The following is a 21,291-nucleotide window of genomic DNA, read 5'->3' on the forward strand; positions in this document are numbered from 1 at the left end:
CAGCCGGCCCGGGGTTGAACTTTTGCATAATGTAAATAGGGCCCACTGTGGGACCACAGAGGCCCCCAGGCCAGCAATAGCCTCTCCTGAGGCCTTGGGGCACCTCATGTTCTGCCGGAGGTCGTCGGCAGAGGGCGCCAGCCACTCCCGAGGCCGCTCCAGCAGGCCGCCCCTAGGGCCGCGGAGGGAGCGACGGGATCTCGCGAGATTCTCGTGCGGCGGACACAGAACGGACGGCATGGCTGACTCGGTGCGGCGCGGCCCTAGCCGCTCTACCTGGCTGCGGGTCCGCAAGGCCCGGCCCCAGCTCATCCTCAGCCGCCGGCCCCGCCGCCGGCTCTGGACCCTGCGCTGGAGCGGCCGGCGGCGCCTGCGACGACGCCTGCTGCAGGCCCACGCGGCGGGCGCGGACTGGCGCGAGGACTCCGGCCAGTGCTCGCGCGCGCCGGCGCCGCGGAGGCCGAAGGCCGCGGACCCCGAGCCCGAGCCCGAGCCCGGCCCCGAGCCGGAATCGGCTGTCTCCACGATAGGCCCCCAGAACCCCCCCGCCTGGTCCGTGCGGCAGCTGGGCCCGGGCCGCGCGTTGATGCTGTTGCCCGCGGAGCAGGTGGGTGGCGCCTCCCTCCGGTGGCCCTGCGGCCGGGCGCCCGCGGGTGCCGGTGGGTCGTGCTCGATCGCGTTTGGCGCTCCCACCCGGTTCTGAGCGGTCACCGTCCTCTGCTGCACGTGCTTCCGCACCGAGGAGCAGGTGACCTCCCGGTATCGGGCAGGAGAGCTGCCGGTCCACTCAGACCTGGCACTGGCGGGAACGAGAAAGGCTTAGCAGGCGGTGGCCTGGTGAGGAGGGTACCTGGGTGCCTGGAGCGGGTGGAAGGCTGGCTGAGCGCGGCGCGGGCCCTCTGCTTGGCGTTGTGGAATTCCCAGGCTTTCTCTGGAGTCGCCGGGGAGCGTGACCTGAGGTTAAGACCGGGGGCGGGAGCATAGCATCCCACCAAAGCAAGGAAATGAAGGCATTCTGTCCATGTACAACTGCAAATAATAGTAATAATAATAATAAGGCATGTGGGGGCACCTTGTACTGTGTGTTCTGTTGTGTAAAACATCAGCCGCCTTTTGATATGTAAATGGCAAGTTAAGATTTTAGAATTTCTCTATCATTAGTAAGAGGGTCAGTAATCATTTCCGCATTTTTTCCCTTCCCCATTAGACTTTTACTTTTAGCGGGATCTGCCGTTTGACTTGCCTCTATGGCCAGGTGGAGGTGTTTGGTTTCCTCATCAGCCAAGGCCAGCCTGCCCAAGATATCTTCTCTACCTATACCCATGCGTACCTGAACATTAATGCAGTTCATTACTCCATGTCTGAGAAGAGAGAGAAGGAGATGAGAAAGGAAGCCCGGATTTTGCTCAGATCTCATCTTAACTTGGGTAATGAAAAGAACTGGGTAATTTACTGAGGGCCTAGTATCATAAAGTTAACGATTTTTGCTGCTTACCATGGTGTCCATATTGTGCTAAATACTTTTTTTAAATCCCTCCCAAGGGTCCTAGGAGTTAGAAGAGTTAACTTTGTTATTTTTCACGATTTTTCAAATGATTATAATTGCCAAGGCCTGAAGCCATAATTCCAACTCTCAAAAAGTTTACAGTTTGAAGAGATGCTGCCTTATGAGCAGAGAATTTAGATGAATTGCTACTTCTACAGTGGTTTGTTTTTCTCTTTACAGAGGACAGATGTTGGGCAATGAAGAATTTTTCTCCTTTGTGTTCCATTGTGATGCTAGAACGTGTGAAAAACTCCACTGTAAACTTCCTAACCAGCTATCCAGGTTTATCTTACATTTTCACGCAAGAGGTATAACCAGTTCATCCAGAGTTTTGTTAATTATTTGCACCGAAGTTGTCACATCAAATGACTATGTAGGATGCTCTTGAAGATCTGTCCTGTTAGTGTGGTAGATCCTGCAGAATGTCATGTGTGCCAATAGTTAGAAAGTTGTCGGTATAGAAAGGGTTATCATGAGAAATGTCTCTCCTCCCTTCCTCAGTTTCATCATCCAGCAGAGGCCATCATTTCAAGTTGTAGTTGGTTAATGGTTACTTTCTCTAAACAATGCAAGAATGACTTAAATCATTTACACACCCATCTCTCCTTCTCATCTCTAAATTTTTGTTGGCTGTGTTATTAATCTTCTGAAGTTAAGTTCCATTACTATAAATGTCTCCCATGAGCCAGAAGTGAGTTTAATTTGTGAATTTTTTTCTTTCTTTCTTTTTTTTTTTTTTTTTGCTGTACTGAGGTTGAACCTAAATCCTCTCATGTGCTAGACATATGATCTACCACTGAACTACATCAGAGCCCATAGGATTAGTGGACAGACTGGATGTGAGTTGTAAGGAAGAATCACAGAGGCTGGAGTGTACCTCATTGGTCAAGCATGTCCTTGATATGTGTGAGAGCCTGAGTTTGATCTCTAGCACTGAAAACAAAACAGAAAAGAATCATGGAGTAGAACCAGGCTTGTTAGCCTCAGCATCTGGATACGTAGAGTTGCTTCTGACTGAGGCAGGCACTGTGGTGACCAGCCAGGGCATGCTGGTTGGAGACACCTGTGAGGCGTCTAACTGGAAATGCCAACTGGGCAGTGGAGTATGTGAGCCAGAATTGAGGGAAGAGGTTGGACTGTAAATTTAGGACTGGACAGCAGAGGGGATTCAAAGGACTTTACTATAAAGAGAAGGGGGAGAGTGAAGCAGGGTAAGTATGATCAGGAAAGTTTTGTTCTTGGTGAGATGGAATTTAAATCAGGGTTGCTGAGGCAAGAGAGTCACTAGTTCAAGGCCATCTTGATCAATTTAGCAAGGCCTGATCTCATTTAATTAAGAAAAGGGGTAAAGATGAAGCTCAGAGGTAGAGGACTCTTGGATTCAATCACCAATACCACAAAAAACAACAAAAAAGATGAAAATTTAAAACTCCATGCTTGCACAGCAGGTGGGGATGATGGGGGGGTGAGAGAGTAGCCAGAACTATCAGCCCCTCCGCCCCACTGGGAGGGTCTGGCTACCAGGCTCTTGGCCTGAGGAGGAACAGTCCATTTGGAATAGGTGTCCAGGGAGGGCCAGGGGCAGTCAGAAGGCCACTGACAAATGTCTTCTCCCACAGTGGACATGGGACGAGGGTAGTCACTGGGTGGGGAGGTTTACATGGAGTGGGCAGTGCGGCCTTTCGTGATTGAGCTTTGATCCACTGTAGAATCCAGCAGCTTGGTGGAGCCTCCGGAAGACGTGTGTCCAAGCCTCTGCCACTGGGGAGTGACTGTTCCGAATCACTAGGATTGGGCACTGGTTTTTCACTTATTTACAGCTCCCCACCCAGGACTTAACGTCCACTGTTGTTTTGTTCCTTATGCTCTCTTTTATTTCTCCCATACCCAGGTTGAACCCAGGGGTATATAACCACTGAGCATATATCCAGCCCTTTTTATATTTTATGTAAAGATAGGGCCTTGCTAAATTGCTGAGGCTGGCTTTGAACTCATGGTCCTCCTGCCTCAGCCTCCCCATCCACTGATGTTATCACCAGCGTGTTTCACGGCTGTGGGCCTGTGTTGAATTTTTCCTATGACGATCATTTTTAGGTTTCCAGTCCTTTTTGTATTCTAAGGAGCCTTCTGCAGAGATCTGGCAGTTCTGGAGTTAGCATGTGCTGTGGGGCCTTGGTGCCGACCACGGACGGCTTCAGGAGGGGTTGATGGGCTTGCGGGGGGTTGGATTTGGGGTGGTGAGAGAAAGGGAGGGACCAAACTTACCTTTCATATTTTACAACTGTGTTAGGATTTCTAAATTTAGAAATGATGAAAAATGTACATAGTTTTCACTGTTTCTTAAAGTTTAAATTGTTATATTTCAGATTTCAACTTTCCAGATTAATGCTGAATATTTTGCCTTGAAATCTGTTGGCATCAGAAAAGAGAAAAAGAAAAGGTCACTTAATTTAAGTGTGAGTGCCCTGTCAGCCCTGGAGGAGTTGGTCAGCGTTTCTTCTGGTGAGTATGTTTTGGTAAATTTGGGCGTTGTCCACTGAAGCTTCAGAGGACTCCTGCTTGTGATTAAAGGACTGAAGAAGACTACTAATTCCAGCCCTGTGTGTTTCATCTCCAGAAGAAGCAGATGGCTGCCCTATTGTTCTGGTCTGTGGCGCCCAGGACGTTGGAAAGTCAACATTTAACAGATACCTGATTAACCAGTTGTTAAATAGGTAAGAGTGCCTTTATTCTCTTGCTAGAGTTTAGGCAGGATTTTTTTTTTTTTTTTAAAGAGAGAGAGAATTTTTTTTTTAATATTTATTTTTTAGTTCTCGGCAGACACAACATCTTTATTTGTATGTGGTGCTGAGGATCGAACCCAGCGCCGCACGCATGCCAGGCGAGCACGCTACCGCTTGAGCCACATCCCCAGCCCTAGGCAGGATTTTTTATTGGAACAGTATGTGGGAACCTCGTCCTGCCTTCTCTATGGAGATTTGTACAAGGCTGTGCAGAGCTGCTTGCTGACAGTGATGCACTGGGAATGCAGTGACCTTGAGGCTGCAGGCTGGGCTCGGACTGCCCTAGGGCCTGTGGGTGACTGGCGAGGGCGGGCACTTGGTCTCTGGATGTTTGTGGAGCTGAGGTACAGATGCCGAGAGTCAGAGTGGGGATGAGTAGTTTTGAAGATGGAATCGTGAAGAGGCCAGGTCGCACATCTGCTGTGCAAGGTCACTGTTGGCAGGCCTGCGCTTGGTGGTTGTCTCTTGGAGCATTCTGCCTGAAATTGCTGCGTGGCGTGCATTACGACTGTATCATGTGGAACTCTATCTGATTTCTCCTTTCCACAGAGTAAAACGAGTTGAGATTTTCTTTCTTTTCCTTTTTAAACATTTTCAGTATTTCCTGCCTTGACTATCTGGAATGTGACCTGGGCCAGACCGAATTCACTCCTCCGGGTTGCATCTCTTTGCTTAATATTACGGAACCAGTTCTGGGTATGTATTATGTAATTCTTCATTGTCTTGGTTTCGTAAAATTCAAAAATAATGATACCTGCCCAAAACTCAGTCTTACATATAGACTAGAGAAAGTGAGCGCACTCCACCAAACCCAGGTCTCTGCATAGCCACACCTCCAACCTCCACACACCCACTAGGGCGAGTTTCTGTTTGGGAAGTGGAATTGCTCCTTATTTTGCTTTGTGTAAATTAATATCAGCACACCTGTCCTGATATTAATGTTTTATGGGACCTTCTACAACTCTCTAAACCATGAAATGCACAGTGGTGCAGTGCAGATTTCAGTCAGAATTCACCAGTTACCTGGTTCAGAATCCAGTATGGAATTCCTTGTTGCTTTATTTTAATAAAATATACAAATGTGTTCATCATTTTAGCCATTGGTATGTATAATTCAGGGGCATAAAGTCCATATACAATGTTTTGTGACCCTCAACTCTGTGTATCAAACTTTTTAATTATTTCAGTGTGAAATGCTATACTCATTGAACAGAAATCCCCTCCTCCCTTGTCCCCTAGTTTCTGATAGGTTCCCTCTACTTCCTGTCCATGAATTCTCCTGTTGCAGACCCTGTATGAGTGGAGCCTTGCAGTGCCTGTCCTGCTGTCGTCTGGCTCATTTTGCTCAGCATTGTGTTTGCAGGGTCCTTCCATGTTGGCGTGTGTATCAAAATTCAGATCCTTTTTTACAACTGAATATTACTCCATTCCACGTGTTTTTCTACTAGTTTTTCCATGCAGCCATTGGTGGGTGGACGCTTGGGTTGTTTCCATGCTTTGGCTGTTGTGGAGAGTGCCATTAGGAACATGAGGCACTGGTTCCCGTTCAAGGCTCTGCTTTCACTTTTTTTGTGACTTTATATTTAATCTTGTGTTTATTAGCCAATTGCGTATCATTTTGGGGGAGGTGGAGTACCAGGGATTGAACCTAGAGGCACTTTAGCACAGAGCCACATCCCCAGTCCCCCCCCCCCTTTTAAGTTGTAGGTGGACACAGTGCCTTTATTTTTATTTATTTATTTTTATGTGGTGCTGAGGATCAAACCCAGTGCCTTACCTGTGCTAGGCGAGCGCTCTACCACTGAGCCACAACCCCAGCCCCTTAAAAAAAATATATGTATATATTATATAAATATATATATATAATGTATATATATTTAGAAATAGAGGTAGGGTCTCACTGAGGTGCTGAGGGATTTTTTTTTTTTTTTTTTTTTTTAATATTTATTTATTTTTTCTTAGTTCTCGGCGGACACAACACCCCCGTTGGTATGTGGTGCTGAGGATCGAACCCGGGCCGCACGCATGCCAGGCGAGCGCGCTACCACTTGAGCCACATCCCCAGCCCGCTGAGGGATTGTTAATACTGACTTTGAACTTATGATCCTCCTGCCTCAGCCTCCCAAGCCACTGGGGTTACAAGTATGCGCCATTGCACCTGGACTCCACCCTTTTTATTTTGAAACAGAGCCTCACTAAGTTGCTGAGGCTCTCCTCGAGCTTGCATTCCTCTTGCCTCAGCCTCCAGAGTTACTGGGGTGAGAGGTTTGTGCCACTGTTCCTGACCATTTGTATATCTTTGAGTACATGTCTATTGAAGTCCTTGAATACAGCTTTCTTTTTTTTTTTTTAACCAATGCTTGAACCCCAGGGGCACTTATAACCACTTAGCCACATCCCCAGTCTATTTTTGTATTTTATTTATTTGGAGACGGTCTCACTGAGTTCTTCAGGGCCTTGCTGAGTTGCTGAAGCTGGCTCCGAACTCATGATCCTCCTGTGCCCCCTGAATATTACAGGCAGCTGAATATTGCATTTTTTCAATTGGGTTCTTTATTTCTTTTTTTTTTTTAAAGAGAGAGTGAGAGAGGAAAGAGAGAGAGAATTTTTAATATTTATTTTTTAGTTCTCGGCGGACACAACATCTTTGTTGGTATGTGGTGCTGAGGATCGAACCCGGGCCGCACGCATGCCAGGCAAGCGCGCTACCGCTTGAGCCACAACCCCAGCCCTTTTTTTGAATTTTTCAATATTTATTTTTTAGTTATCGGCGGACACAACATTGTTGTTTGTATGTGGTGCTGAGGATGGAACCCGGGCCGCACGCATGCCAGACGAGCGCGCTACCGCTTGAGCCACATCCCCAGCCCCGGGTTCTTTATTTCTATGGCATTTAGAAGTTGTCAAATCTAGTGTCATGAAGCTTTTGTTTTCTAAGAATGTTTTCATTCTGACTCTCAAGTCTAAAATCTTTGTTATGCTTAGAATTCGTATTTGCATAGTATAAGGAACAGGTCCAGGTTGGTTGTTTCTTGTATGTCTACAGATTTCCACCACTGAACAGTCTCTAAGATCATCTGACTATATATTTCAGGCTTATAAGTTCTATTCTGTTGGTCTGTATGTCTGTTCTTATTTCAAGTGCTACACTGCTTTAATTACTATAGCTTTCTAGTAGGTTTTGAAGTTGGGTCAGGTCCTTTATCCATTTAAGAAAATTTCCTTTCTGGTGCCAGGATCTAACCCAGGGCCTATATCTGCAAAGCAAGAGCAAGCCATCTGCCACTGAGCTTCATCCCCAGACCCTACATGGTTTTTTATTAACACATAGAAATGCTATTGATTTTTTTTTTTTTTAATGTTGATTCTGTGTCCCACAACATTATTGGATTTATTTTCTGATGGTGCCTTTTGGTGGAATCTTGTAGGTTTTCTACATGTAAGATCATGGCTGTGTATAAGGTCAAGTCAGCTAGTCAGCTGTAAGTAGAGACAGCCTCACTTCCTCCTTTCCTGTTGGGTGCCTGATGATCAGAGCTAGGACCCCCCGAGCTGTGTAGACAAGAAGTATGAGTCAACTTTATTCTTTTTTTTTTTAATATATACTTTTTTTAGTTGTAGATAGACATCATACTTTTATTTATTTTTATGTGGTGCTGAGGATCAAACCCAGCACCTCGTTCATGCTAGGCAAGCACTCCACCACAAAGCCACAACCCCAACCCCCAGCTTTATTCTTTTTAAGATTGTTTTGGCCTTTGGAGGTTCCTTGTAATTCCAAATGAATTTGAAGATCAGCTTTTTCATTTCTGGGGGAAAGTCTGTTAGAAATTAATTTGTGAGGGGCTGGAGTTATAGCTCAGTGGTAGAGCAGTTGCCTCACATCTGTGAGGCACTGGGTTCATTCTCAAGCACCACCGGGTTAGTTTCCCAGCACCACGTAAAAACAAACAAGTAAATAAATAAAATATTTAAGATATTGTGTCCATCTACAATTAAAAAAAAAAAAGAAATTGATATGTGATGCTAAGAATTGAACCCAGTACCTCACCCATGCTGGGCAAGTGCTCTACCACTGGGCCACAACCCAGCCCCTAACCTCCCTAATCTCTGGCTGTCTCCTTGGACTCACTTGTTCTGGAGCGCCCCCTCCCTGCCAACCTGACTGCCTCCCTAGTCTAGGCTCCACACCCTGCTGACTCTAGGCCAGCTCTTGGTCCTATACTTTTCTGAGCTATTCCTTACTTTCTTGGAAAACAAAATGTTCCAGGGTGTCTCCCCCCACACCGTATGATAGGGTGGAACCCATCTTCTTGAGCTTGGTAAGCTATTGAGCCATACCCCCAGCCCTCAGAGGTGAGCTTTTTTTTCTCTATCCTAGGCTTAGAATGAGAGGACCAAAAATTCCTATACCTTTTTTTGGGGGGGGCGGTGGGGTACCAGGGATTGAATTGAGGAGCACTCGGCCACTGAGGCACATCCCTCAGCCCTATTTTGTATTTTATGTAGAGACAGGGTCTCACTAAGTTACTTAGCGTCTCGCTATTGCTGAGGCTGGCTTTGAACTCTTTATTTCAATTTTTTAGTTGTACATGGACATACTTTATTCTTTTTTAGAGAGAGTGAGAGAGGATTTTTAATATTTATTTTTTATTTTTATTTTTATTTTTTTTTTTAAAGAGAGAGAAGGAGAGAGAGAGAGATAGAATTTTTAATATTTATTTCTAGTTTTCGGCGGACACAACATTTTTGTTGGTATGTGGTGCTGAGGATCGAACCCGGGCCGCATGCATGCCAGGCGAGCGCGCTACCGCTTGAGCCACATCCCCAGCCCCATACTTTATTCTTTTAATGTGGATCGAACCCAGTGCCTCACATTTGCTAGGCAAGCACCCTACCACTGAGCGACAATCTCAGCCCTGGCTTTGAACTCTTTGATCCTCCTGTCTCAGCCTCCTGAGCTGCTAGCATTACACACATGCACCATCACGCCTGGCCTATACCCTTTTAATGGAGACTGGTATTTGAAAACCAGAGTTTGGCCAGGTACAGTGGTGCCAACTGTAATTCCTGAGACTTGGCAGATCAAGACAGGAGGATTACAATGTTGAAGCTGGCCTTGGCAATTTAGCAAGATCCTTCTCTCTTTTTTTTTTTTTTTTAAAGAGAGAGTGAGAGAGGGGGGGACAGAGAGAGAGAATTTTAATATTTATTTATTTTTTCTTAATTCTCGGCGGACACAACATCTTTGTTGGTATGTGGTGCTGAGGATCGAACCCGGGCCGCACGCATGCCAGGCGAGCGCGCTACCGCTTGAGCCACATCCCCAGCCCGCAAGATCCTTCTCAAAATAAAAAGTCCAGAGGTGTAATTCAGAGGTAGAGTGCCCCTGGATTCAATCCCTGGTACCAAAAAAAAAAAAAAGGGAACCAAAGTCTTTCTGGCAGGTTGCTCCTTGCCTCTGGGGCATCATTGCTTCTGCTTGTCACCAGTGGACATAGGTGTGTGTGTGTCTGAGCCCCCAACATGTTCTAGGTGGATACATGTACATACATGTACAGACAGACCTCTGTTGTGTGTGTGTGTGTGTGTGTGTGTGAAGAGCCATGAGTTTATGCCTGGCATTCTGATTCCAGCCTGACACTCGGGCTTCATTCTCAGTAGGCTCACCCCTTTAACATTTGCAGATTCTTCCTCTAGTGGCAGGAACCCTGGCTGCGCTTACTCTCAGTGTGTCACACTCAGTCCCTCTGTGTCTTCATCTTCTACTGCACAGTGCCCCCGAGCTGGGGCTGTGAGCACTCTGGCCTCACCCGCTGAATCCCAGCTCTTGCATCATGGCTACACAGCCATGATGGAGAATCTCTGTCCTAGGTGGCCTTGTATTACCCACGTGAACCAGGGCTTAGTCCTGACCTGGGCACCATGTGCTCCTGGTCACCAGCTGATGGCTGGCTATACTGGCCCTGGCCTCATTGGCTATACTCTCTGTCCCTGAGCAGAGGAGACAAAGTGACTGAGCTGGACTGTTGAGCATTGTGGTGGAGCTTTGGAGCTGAGCTGCCTGAGTTCCCGCCCAGCTTGGCATCGCCGGCTCTCTGATTTCAGTCTCTTCATCCCTTCCTGTTTCCTCATCTAAAAGTGGGGATCTTGCCACTGCTCACCGCAGGGCTGTTGTGAAAGTTGGGGAACTATGAACAGAGCAGTCAGCTGTGTATCCAGGAGCATTGCTGGGGGTCCATCCTCACCCTCTCAGGAGGGGATCCCTGGGCATAGGGAAGGCTTCTCTTTGCCCACAGGGCATCTCAGTGAGGGGAGCCAGGGCAGCAGGCAGCAGATGTTCAGCAGCTGGGTGAAGGAATGGCCACGGAGGGCATCATTGATAACTATATGGTAAAAGTGAGCCTGTCTTCAGGTTCAGATGAAAGTTTACTCTTCCAAAAATGGAACCACAGCTGTTCCTGTTGTGTGCTTTGGATGGTTGCTCTCTAGCTGCGTCCCTAACCTGGCCTGTTACTCTGCTCTTCATCTTCCAGGACCACCATTCACCCACCAGAGGACACCACAGAAGATGGTATATTATGGGAAACCTTCTTGTGAGAACAACTACGAGAATTATATTGAGATAATAAAATACGTGTTCAGCTCTTATAAGAGAGAGTGCCCGCTCATCATCAACACTATGGGCTGGGTGGCAGGTAATGAGTGGCACGGGGAGCGTGACCAGCCTGAGCAGCACATGGGTGTGGGTGCCGTGGGTGCTCGATGAGCACATGCTGTGCACGTGCAGGCCAGGGTGGCCTAGCTGCCTCCCCAGACCTCAGCGTTTCTTTGTGCTGAAAACATTTTAATAGCTTTTCTTCCAGCTTTTTTGAAATACATGCATGGTACGTTGTCCTTATTAATAGTCACCCTGTTGTGCAATAGAAGGTCAGAATTCATTTGTTCTATGGAGGGAACATGCCTATTGACGAGCCCTTCCTTGTCCCTTCCTCCCTCTTCTCCTCAGCCTCTTGTCACCACCTTTCCACTGTCAACTTTTCTTCTTTTTGGTATTGGGGATTGAACCCAGAGGCCCTCAACCACTAAGCCGCATACCCAACCTTTTTATTTTTTATTTTGAGACAGGGTCTCACTAAGTTCTGAGGCTGTCTTTGACCTTGTGATCCTTCTGCCTCAGCATCCTGAGCCACTGGGATTACAGGTGTGCGTTCTTATTTTTTGAGGAATTGCCTTTTTTTTTTTTTTTTTTTTTTTGTGGTGCTGGGGGTTGAACCCAGGGTCTTGTGCATGGAAGGCCAGCACTCCACCAGCTGAGCCCCTGCTGTTATAATTTGCATTCCCACCAACTGTGTGTCAGGGTTCCCTTTTTTCTATATCTTTGCCAGCATTTTTGGCAGGTTTTTGTTTTTGTTTGGGGATTGAACACAGACATGCTCTACCACTGAGCTGCATCCCCAACCCTTTTTATTATTTTTTATTTTGAGACAGGGACTCACTAAGTAGCCCAGGCTGGCCTTGAACTTGAGATCTTCCTGCCTCAGCCTTCCAAGTAGCTGAGTAGTTGGTATTACAGGTGTGTGCCACCTTGCCTGCCTTTTTTGTTGTTTGGATAATAGCTGTTCTGTCAGAAGAGATGTCTCACTGTGATTTTGGTTTGCGTTTCCCTGATAACTGGTAATGTTATGCATTCTTCCATCTGCACCTGTTGGACATTTGGATATCATTTGAGGAGTGTCTAATTATTTTTTTGTTTATTTTCGGGGCCACTGAGCCACATCTTCAGCTCTGTTTTGTATTTATTTAGAGACAGGATCTCCCTGAGTTGCTTAGCACCTCACTTTTGCTGAAGCTGGATTTGAACTTGCAATCCTCCTGTCTAAGCCTCCTGACCACTGGGATTAGAGGCGTGTGCCATCATGCCTAGCTTGTTTTGTTGTTGTAGTTGTTTTGTTTTTGTTTTTTGCAGTAGTTGGACTAGACCCTAGACTCATGCTGCTGCTGTACCACTGAGCTACACCCCTAGCCCTTTTGCCCATTTTTAGTTTGTTTTGGCTGCACTGGGATTGGACCCAAGGCCTCACACATGCTCGGCAGCCACTCTAAAGCTGCATCCCCAGCCACTATTGCTTATTTGTAATCAGATTACCTGGGGATTTTTCTTTTTCTTTGCTTGAGCTCCTTATATATTCTAGATAAAAAAAATATCCAGTTATCCATCTTTTTGTTTTCTGGGGTTTTTTTTGGGGGGGGGGTACTAGGATAGAACTCAGGGGCCCTTTACCACTGAGCCCCACCCCTTTTTAGTTTGAGATGGCATCTCACTATAAGCTGGCCTTGAACTTCCCTTCCCTTCCTCCTGCCTCAGCCTCCCAGATCGCTGGGGTTGCAGGCATACACCATTGTGCTCAGCAGCAAGCTGATGGTCTCTTTGCCTGAGGGTGACTGTCTCTGTTTCTGGTTGGAATGAGGCTCCCCTCTAATCCCTAGCTCTGCTCACATCATCTCCTTCCTCACAGACGAAGGGCTTCTGCTGCTCATTGACCTGATCCGGTTGCTGGCTCCCACCCACGTCATTCAGCTCAGCTCTGCCCGGAGTAAACAGATGGCCAACCTCACCCCAGATTATGTGGATGACATGGATGGCTTGTATACAAAAAGCAAGTCCAAAGTTAGGAACCGTGGCTATGAACTTCCAGAATTTGCAGATAATTTGGAATTTGCTGATGAAGATAAAGAGAGTTCAGTTCTTTTTACTGGACATAAACTTATATGTGTTTATTCAGAATTTTCACCCAGAAAATCTTCAAGGAATAGGTAAGTAAACCATCTGGCTGAAGAGCTGTTTCCTTTAATTGAATGAGGCATTTTGTTTTCACTTCCTTAGAAGGATAAGGCCACAAAAACTTTTCATATCTGGCCTGAGGGTATGGCTTAGTGGTTGAGCATTTACCTAGCGTGCATGAGCCTGTGGGATTCTATCTTCAGCATTACAAAAGCAAAATATTTTCAAATCTATCATAGTTTTGCAGTTACTAAGGAGAATCCTTCTTTTCTTTTTTTTTTTTTTTTAAGAGAGAGAGGGAGAATTTTTAATATTTATTTTTTAGTTCTCGGCGGACACAGCATCTTTGTTGGTATGTGGTGCTGAGGATCGAACCCGGGCCGCACGCATGCCAGACGAGCGCGCTACCGCTTGAGCCACATCCCCAGCCCAAGAGAATCCTTATTTTCTCAATTGAAACATCCATTGATGTCCTCCAGCTCTGTGCCAGTAGCTTTAGCTTAAGGAGAATCTTGAAGCTTATGTTTTCTAGCAGGGCTGTATCAAGGCAAGACTGAGGATGTAAAGGTGGGGGTGTCTTTGTGGGTGTGGTGCTGGGCTTGAACCCCGGGTCTCATTTGTGCTGGGCAATTGCTGTACCACTGAGCAACACCCCAGCCCTAGGGAGGGCATTTCTTGGAAGAGCACAGCTCAGCGTGTTGTGGAAAAGCCACCTAGGTGGTGATCACACTTGAGTCTCTGCATGGACAGTGGATATGGAAGAAGTTACTTATATCCTTCTCATTTACCTTTGCAGGGAGTCACATAACAGAATTTTTCGAGAACTGGCAGTGTTAGGTTATCTTAGCCAGCTGCTGCCCCCAGTGCCAAAACCACTCAGTCCTTTACATGGCCTGACGCCCTATCAGGTATTTGGGACACATGGGAGAAATTGTCTGTTTCATTTTTCTCGTGACTTCCTACATGCTGTGCACCCTTAACTCTTGACTCATTTAAGTTAACCCCTTAACTCTTGGCTCATTTAATCCTCACAACCACCTGTGATGTAGGTTCTATAATCATCTCTATTTCACAGGTGGAGAGACTAAGGTGTACAGAGACTAGGGGACCCAGCAGAAAGTTAGCAAAGCTGGCACTTTACCCCTGCAGCCAGCTTGGTGCTGGGCGTTCACAGCTCCATGCCTGGTACTGGTGTTCTTGTGTTATTCCTAATCCAGTGTCAGTTCCAACACTTGCATTCGTCAGCTGTGTGTGGCTGTGTGTGGGCAGTGTCAGATCACAGAAGGCTTGTAGGCAGCATTTCTTAAAGGAATGCTTTGTGCTCTGCTTTGTTTTAAGCCTGTGTTAACTCCTGTTCCTGTCCCCATTTTACAGATTGTGAGACCAAGGGACTTTGAGTTAGCTTGCCCACAGTAGCCTAGTACAAGTTTAGGTGGGCCTCAAGCCCAAACATGCCTGGAGAGCCCAGAGTCCACTCTGTTGAGTGGCCTGTCTGCTTTGGAGCAACTGCTCTGTGCCAGGTCCTTTACAGGGCCCCTCACATGGAATGACTGTGGTTACATGGTAGCCTGAGAGGAAATTGCCCTTAGTGTCCCCACTTAATAGCTCCAAAAGCTGCTTAGCCAGGTGGAGGCCCTGCCTAAGGTCACACAGGGAGTGTTGGCAGACCTGGGTGGGCTTCCAAGTCTTCTCCACTAGACAGGCAGGTGGTTTGATGGGGTTTCTGTTCATGGGGTCATCTATTTGCTTGGAGATGACTCTGTAACTGAACTTGAAACTTACCTGCCAATAGTTTTATCACTTTTTTGTTTTATATTTACTTTTCTTTTGGGGGGGTGGGTACTAGGGATTGAGCCCGGGGGCACTTTACCACTGAGCCACATCCCCGGCCTTTTTTATTTTTTATTTTGAGACAGGGTCTCCCTAGGTTGCTGAGGCTGACCTGGAACTTGTAGTCCTCCTGCCTTAGCCTCCCAAAGAGCTAGGATAACAGGTTTACTTTTGAAGTCTAAATAATACATGTAAGAAAATAACTTTTCTACTTTAAAATTTGAAATTACCTAGAAAGTTGCATGTTTTTCATTTATCTTGTGCTCTAGGAATGTGGTCCATCCCACTTCATCTACTGTGTTTAGGTTAGGAAGCGTATGGAGCCTGTCTCGGGATTGCTTCTCCCTTTCTTACATCAGAACACTCAGTGGATAGATCTTACTTACACTTGGCTGGAAGTCTCCCTCTGCTTTAACTGATTTAGGACATCTTCAAGTTTGAATTTATTTGTATCTGTAGATAGGAAAGTGCTGGGGATTCAGTTTAGATTTCTAGCAGGTGTGCTGGTTGCACAAGCACTGTGTGTATGTTAGGGTCTTTATTAAAGCGTGCAGCCATGGCCAAGTACTGGCTAGTGCTTCATTTGTTATTTTGGTGGCAGTTTGGCAGATGTAGATGGCAAGTCAGCTTGTGAAAGTTAAAAATAGTTTTTTGAAATAAAAATTAATAGAAGCGTTCACATTTATTTTCCAGGTCCCTTTCAATGCAGTTGCCCTCCGGATTACTCATGCTGATGTCGCCCCCACTCATATACTGTATGCTGTGAATGCCAGCTGGGTTGGCCTTTGCAAGATCCTGGATGATGTCAGAGGCTACACAAGGGGGCCCATCCTGCTGGCACAGACTCCCATCTGTGACTGTTTGGGGTTTGGTGAGTTCAGAGTAAAGCTTGTCCCTAACCTTGCTATAAAGGTCCTACTTCAGCCATAGATGATTGGTCTTGACATTGTAGCTGTCTCTCAGCTAAAGAGGTCTGAAAAAACATTGCATTTTTTTCCTTCTCCTCGCAGCTCCTCTGTGTCTAGAATTCCCACTGGCCTTGACCTGGCCCTCTCCCTGGACACCTTTCCCAAGGCCATCCCATCTACTGCTGGGACTTCTCCATCTTTGGACTGACTGCTCCCACACTACACTTCCACCATGACTAGTCTGCCTTCCAAACCCCTTTGCAAGTAGACACCTCCCTATGGGGGTCTTCTGTCCAACTGAGGCTCTGGTGTTAGTCAGACCCCTTGCCCTACCTGGGCTCCCCTCACCGCATCCGGCACCTCCAGTCCATTGGCGGTTCTTACGGTTTCTATTTTCAAAATATGTGTGGTTCCTGCCCATCTTTCCCCAATGCCAGCCAGGCACTGCATTTCCACAGGGGCTCTTGGGAAAGCTTAGCTGGAGTCTCCTAGTTCCTCTCTTCAAGCCCTCCCCAAAGTCAGGTGACCTGAATGCAGAGGTGATGCCACCACCCCTTCTCCATCTTCACCTCATGGAATGCTCCAGCTCAGAGGTTGATGATGTCAGCATGGAGTTTTGGAAGGCTAAGTAACCCACAATTATCAAAATCCTTAAATAATTAAATGTACATTTTAGGTCTGTCCAGCATTACTTCTCAAAAGCATTTCCACAGAAATCATACAGTTTGGTACCAAGTACAGGGAAGAAAGCAGTGATGGGGAAAGGTAGAGTCCTATCTCATCTTCAGGGTGCTTCTCTCAGCTTGGTTACAATAGTCCATGGCTTTTGCAGTAGCTCATTTTGGTTCCTAACAGCTGAATAGGGAAAGGTGCAGAGTTTTTGAGTTGCACTTTGTATTCTCAAAGCTTAATACACTTAAAACTGAAACTTGTTTTCAAGGCCATTCTACAGTTTTTTTTTTTTTTTTTTTTTCCCCCCTGGTATTGGGAATTGAACCCAGAGCCTCAAACTTGCTAGGCAAGTGCTCTACCACTGAGTAATACCTGCAGTACTGCCCCTACCCTTTTATTTATTTTTTATCTTTTTTAGAGAGAATTTTTTAATATTTATTTTTCAGTTTTCGGCGGACACAACGTCTTTATTTTATGTGGTGCTGAGGATCAAACCCAGCGCCCTGTACATGACAGGCGAGCACGCTACCGCTTGAGCCACGTCCCAGCCCCACCCTTTTATTTTTTTAAACTGAGACAAGGTCTCACTAAGTTGCCCATGCTGGCCTCAAACTTGCTCTCCTCCTACTTCAGTCTCCAGAGTAGCTGGGATTACAGGCATATGCCTCTGTGCCTGGCCCCATTCTGCAATTTTTAGTGGCAGGGAGCTTTGATGTCTCTGGAAAGACTGATTTTAGTGTTGTGAACTGTCTTAAAGGGATCTGTAGAGGCATTGACATGGAGAAGCGGCTGTACCACATCCTGACCCCCGTGCCCCCAGAAGAATTGAGAACTGTGAACTGTCTCCTGGTGGGGGTCATTTCTATTCCACAGTGCATCTTCAAGAGCCAGGTAACTCCTCCCTGCCCCACCCTGGGGCAGCCCTGCAGGGAGCCTGATTGGGCCATGGCAGAGGGTGAGCAGCTGACTTGGGGCAGCTCTCTAGGGAGTGGAGCCAATTAGAGTGTCATGTTATCCTCAGAGTCCCAGGGATGCCAGCCATGGTGTGTGTGGTCAGAAGCCCCAGGGTGGAGCCATTACCACAGGAAGGGGTCCTGGGAAGCACAGTGGTGGCCTCTGCAGGACTGTCCCTCTTGTGAACAGTCTTCAGAGGCACCCAGCATCTATGCAGCCCACAGTTAATATAGGAGCAAAAGGCCAATAGAGCTGGGGTGTTCCTTTGCTCTCACCTGCTTAGGGATGCAAATGCATAGCATACCCACCTCCTCTTCTGGGGTTTGGTGTGTTTGGGGGGCCAAATCAAACAGAAAGGAGGCACTTGCACATTTGTAGGTAGGCCTGTGGCTTCAAGAGGCCTTTTGAAGCCAGAGGCATAGTGGTGCATATCTGTAATCCCAGCCACTCAGGAGGCTGAGGCAGGAGGATGGCAAGTACCAAGGCCAGCCTGGACAACTTAGTAATACTGTGACTCAAAATAAAAATGATGCAGCTCAGTGGCAAAGTACCCCTGGGTTCAGTTCCCAGTACCACAAATCAGTGAGAGTGGTGAGGCCCCTGAGGGAGGGAGCAGTGCCTGCAGCACCAGGCTGAGACCCCTCTTCTCCTCACATTGGCTCCCAGGTGCGGAGAGCACACTCTCGAGGCCCAGGCTGAACAGGTTTCCATGTGTTCTCTTTGTGTTTCCATTTCAGCGAGGACCTGAAGGGACGATTCCCTACGTCACAACAGATTATAATTTTAAACTTCCTGGAGCATCAGGGAAAATTGGAGCAAGAGAGTTCGATGAGACACAGGAAGGGCAAGTGAATCGAAGACCCAGATTCTATCAGAAAAAGTAAACAAATTTCAACAAGGGAAGAGAAGTTTGTACCAGGAGGCTTGGTGTGGAGCCTGATGCCAGCAGACCTGGTGGGTTCTGTGGCTAATGATGATGCCGTTACGTACAGGTTTCCTGTGGAACTCGTGAGGGTTGTATATTGAAAAGCTGCAAGTTTCTCTCTCAACGCTACGTGGCCTAGAACATGGCCCTGATGTTTGTATGGTTGATCATACTTGCAGTCTGGTGTTTTCTAAAGGAATTTAAGGCAATGAGCCAGTCATGCCACACCCCTGTAACCCCAACAACTCAGGAGGCTGAGGCAGGAGGTTTGCAAGCTCAAGGCCGGCCTCAGCAAGTTAGGGGACACCCTGTCTCAGAATAAAAACTAAGAAGGGGGGGCTGGAGTTGTGGCTCAGTGATAGAACGCTTGCCTAGCATGTGTGAGGCCCTGGTTCAATTCTCAGCACCACATATAAATAAAGGTCTATCAACACCTAAAAAGTATTGAAACAAATAAGGAGGGCAGGGCCTGTAGCTCAGCAGTAGAGCACTCCTGTGTTCAGTGCCCAGTGCCACAAAAAACAAATCAAGCAAGCAGTGGGGAAAAGCTTGTACACTATTAAAATGGGAAGAATTGGGTCAGTTCCTCAAAAAATTATTCTAGGATCTGGTTATTGGAATATCAGGATAAACTGGGGGCAAGCCTGCGCGCCAAGAAGGTTGGAAACTGATGGGCAGGACCTCTAGCCTGAGGTTGGGAGTGCCTGTGGCCTTGGTGGGCAGGTGCAGGCAGGGAGTCTCCTCTTTGTCAACGTCCTCAGACTTCTCCCAGCCATGTGGATCATAAGTTAGAAGACTGTATTTGGTCTGTTGCTTTAATAGATAAAGATTTGGCATCAAGAGCCCTTTTAATCTGAGGCGTCACTCAAATTGTCCTCAAATTTGAAAAAGTTCCTGATGACTCTTTAAACCTAAACCTGCTTCCAGTGACACCTCACCTTCTTGAAGGTCAAAGAGACGGCGAGCTCCAACCTTGGCCCACAGCTCTTGTGAAGAGATCCAGTCACAGCCTGGGACAGTTGCACCTAAACCTTGCCTAGGAGCAACTCCGACCCTGCCCTTGGGGCGGCTGTCATCACATTCCCTTCTCCCTGGAGGTGGCAGTCCCCATCCTCTGAGAAGTGGGACCAGCTTGTTCCTGCACCTGTTGCCCTGGGGTGGGTGCTAAGAAGCATTTCAGACTGCCATGGGGACCAGTGAGGAATTCCAGCTCCCAGTCCAAGAGGCGGGACACCAGCTCCCTTCCAGTGTTTGTCCTGTGGTCACGCCTTTGTGGCCCCTGGCAACCTGCACGCCTGTAGCAGGGCTCACAGATAAGCACAGGACGCCTCGGGGCAGGATACTCAGACCCATGAAGGGCTCCCTTATTAGCCTTCACCTTAATCTGAAGGCAGCTGTGTTGTGTCTTTCTGGGTTGTCAGTGCAAAGAATTCAAGATGGAACTTTGCTTTTAGCCTTTAATTGTGGACCTTGAAATGTCAGTCCCATCCATAAAGAAACCAAGTCAGCACTAGGGGGCGCTGCCAGCCTGCGGTGGGGCTGGGAGGGGTGCCGTTGAGGGGACCCAGGCATGCCTCTCTAGGGATTTGGAGGTTCTGGGGGTGGCTCTTTAGTCAGCTTAGACCACAATAGAGACATCCTCCTGTGATCTCATTGTCAGTGGCCTTCAGGGTGCTCAGAAAGGGTCAGATTGGACTTGGTCCTCTGATTGGGCAGGCCTGAGGAGATTCAGCAACAAGGGGCTCTGGGGGGGGGGGAGGCATCTTTGCCAGGCCCTTGGCCATTTTCTTAAGTGTGATTTCCACAGTAGAACATGCTTATAGATGAATATGACTTGGGAAGTAAAAAACCTTTGGTTAAATGTCAGTTTTATGGTTTTAAAATCAGTTCTTTTACGAAAATCTATCCATGGGAAAAATAGACGTGAAAATAATTGAGAAGATTCTCAAAATCTAGGACTTACTTCATAAATAAAGATGGTCCAAGTTGTTTCCATTTGTTCTAAGGTCAGACTTCCTGTGAATCAGTTTATCAGTGTGTCCTCTGCAGCCATCTTAAATACTTTTTAAAAAGCCACTGGAGAAGGCAGTATGACTGGCCTTAGGAGTGCCTGGGGGTTGGCTATGTGTGTATGTGGCCAGAGGTGGCATGCTGGAGCAGGCCAGGCCACACAGGCTCAGGGATCTTGCCTTCTCTACTTGGACCCCTCTGATGGGCAGGTACTTAACCCAGGGGACACTCAGTTTCTGCCTGCTAAATGGGGTGAAGACTGAGGGATGTGGGGTCCCTCTTGTACCACATTGCTGATTTGGGGGGCGGTGCTGAACCACACCCAGGCCTTGTGCTTGCCAGGCAAATGCTGTGCCACAGACCTACCATCCCAGCCTCTGGTGGTGAGGTTTAAAAAGTCATCTGATGGGGTTAGTTTATCCTTTTGATTACATGGTGATATAGTGACTAAGGCAGCACGTTTTGATGGTAGGTTGGGATCCTAGCCCCACTCCTTCCAAGCAGTGTACCTTTTTTTGGGGGGGGGCGGGTACTGGGGATTGAACTTGGGGTCACAACCACTGAGTTGTGTAGCACTTTGCTGTTGCTGAGGCTGGCTTCGAACTCATGATCCTCCTGTCTCAGCCTCCCAAGCTGCAGGATTACAGGCATGTGCCACTACACCAGGCCTCTGAGCAGTGTACCTTTTGAAGGAGTTGAGTGACCAGGTCTTCCTTTGAGGTTGGGGTAGTTTCCATCTGGGCTCCTGGGAGAGAAGTAGGTGAGGTCCTGGTATAGGGGCTAGCCCAGTCTCTGGCATGCAAGAGATGGTCCAAACTCCTGGTGTGTGGCCTGACTAGGTTATGAGCTAGGCAGCAGACCCCGAATTATGTCCCTCA

The 21,291-nt window shown here is 47.3% G+C and overlaps 1 protein-coding gene across 2 annotated transcripts; it reads left to right on the plus strand.

The window, feature by feature from the left end:
* The first annotated feature begins 77 nt into the window (after positions 1 to 77).
* Positions 78 to 19,834, plus strand: NOL9 (nucleolar protein 9). 2 transcript variants are annotated; one of them, XM_081305468.1, is made up of 12 exons: positions 78 to 607; positions 1,208 to 1,427; positions 1,727 to 1,854; positions 3,913 to 4,048; positions 4,164 to 4,260; positions 4,928 to 5,025; positions 10,866 to 11,027; positions 12,849 to 13,146; positions 13,911 to 14,022; positions 15,638 to 15,815; positions 17,282 to 17,415; positions 18,216 to 19,834. In XM_081305468.1, the coding sequence occupies exons 1-12, from the start codon at positions 107 to 109 to the stop codon at positions 18,360 to 18,362; spliced, it is 2,211 nt and encodes a 736-aa protein (XP_081161594.1). In that variant the 5' UTR covers positions 78 to 106; the 3' UTR covers positions 18,363 to 19,834. The 2 variants fall into 2 exon arrangements, with proteins under 2 accessions (XP_081161594.1, XP_081161595.1); XM_081305469.1 differs by lacking the exons at positions 17,282 to 17,415; positions 18,216 to 19,834 and adding an exon at positions 15,955 to 16,808.
* The last annotated feature ends 1,457 nt before the right edge of the window (positions 19,835 to 21,291 follow it).

This window comes from Spermophilus citellus (genome assembly GCF_964194105.1).
Source record: "Spermophilus citellus genome assembly, chromosome: 9".
Lineage (NCBI taxonomy): Eukaryota > Metazoa > Chordata > Mammalia > Rodentia > Sciuridae > Spermophilus > Spermophilus citellus.

Coding starts and splice junctions, on each gene's coding strand:
- NOL9 (XM_081305468.1), top strand. CDS start 107: ATGTTCTGCCGGAGGTCGTCGGCAGAGGGCGCCAGCCACTCCCGAGGC. Junction 608..1,207: donor TGCTGTTGCCCGCGGAGCAG/GTGGGTGGCGCC, acceptor CTTCCCCATTAG/ACTTTTACTTTTAGCGGGAT. Junction 14,023..15,637: donor ATGGCCTGACGCCCTATCAG/GTATTTGGGACA, acceptor TTTATTTTCCAG/GTCCCTTTCAATGCAGTTGC.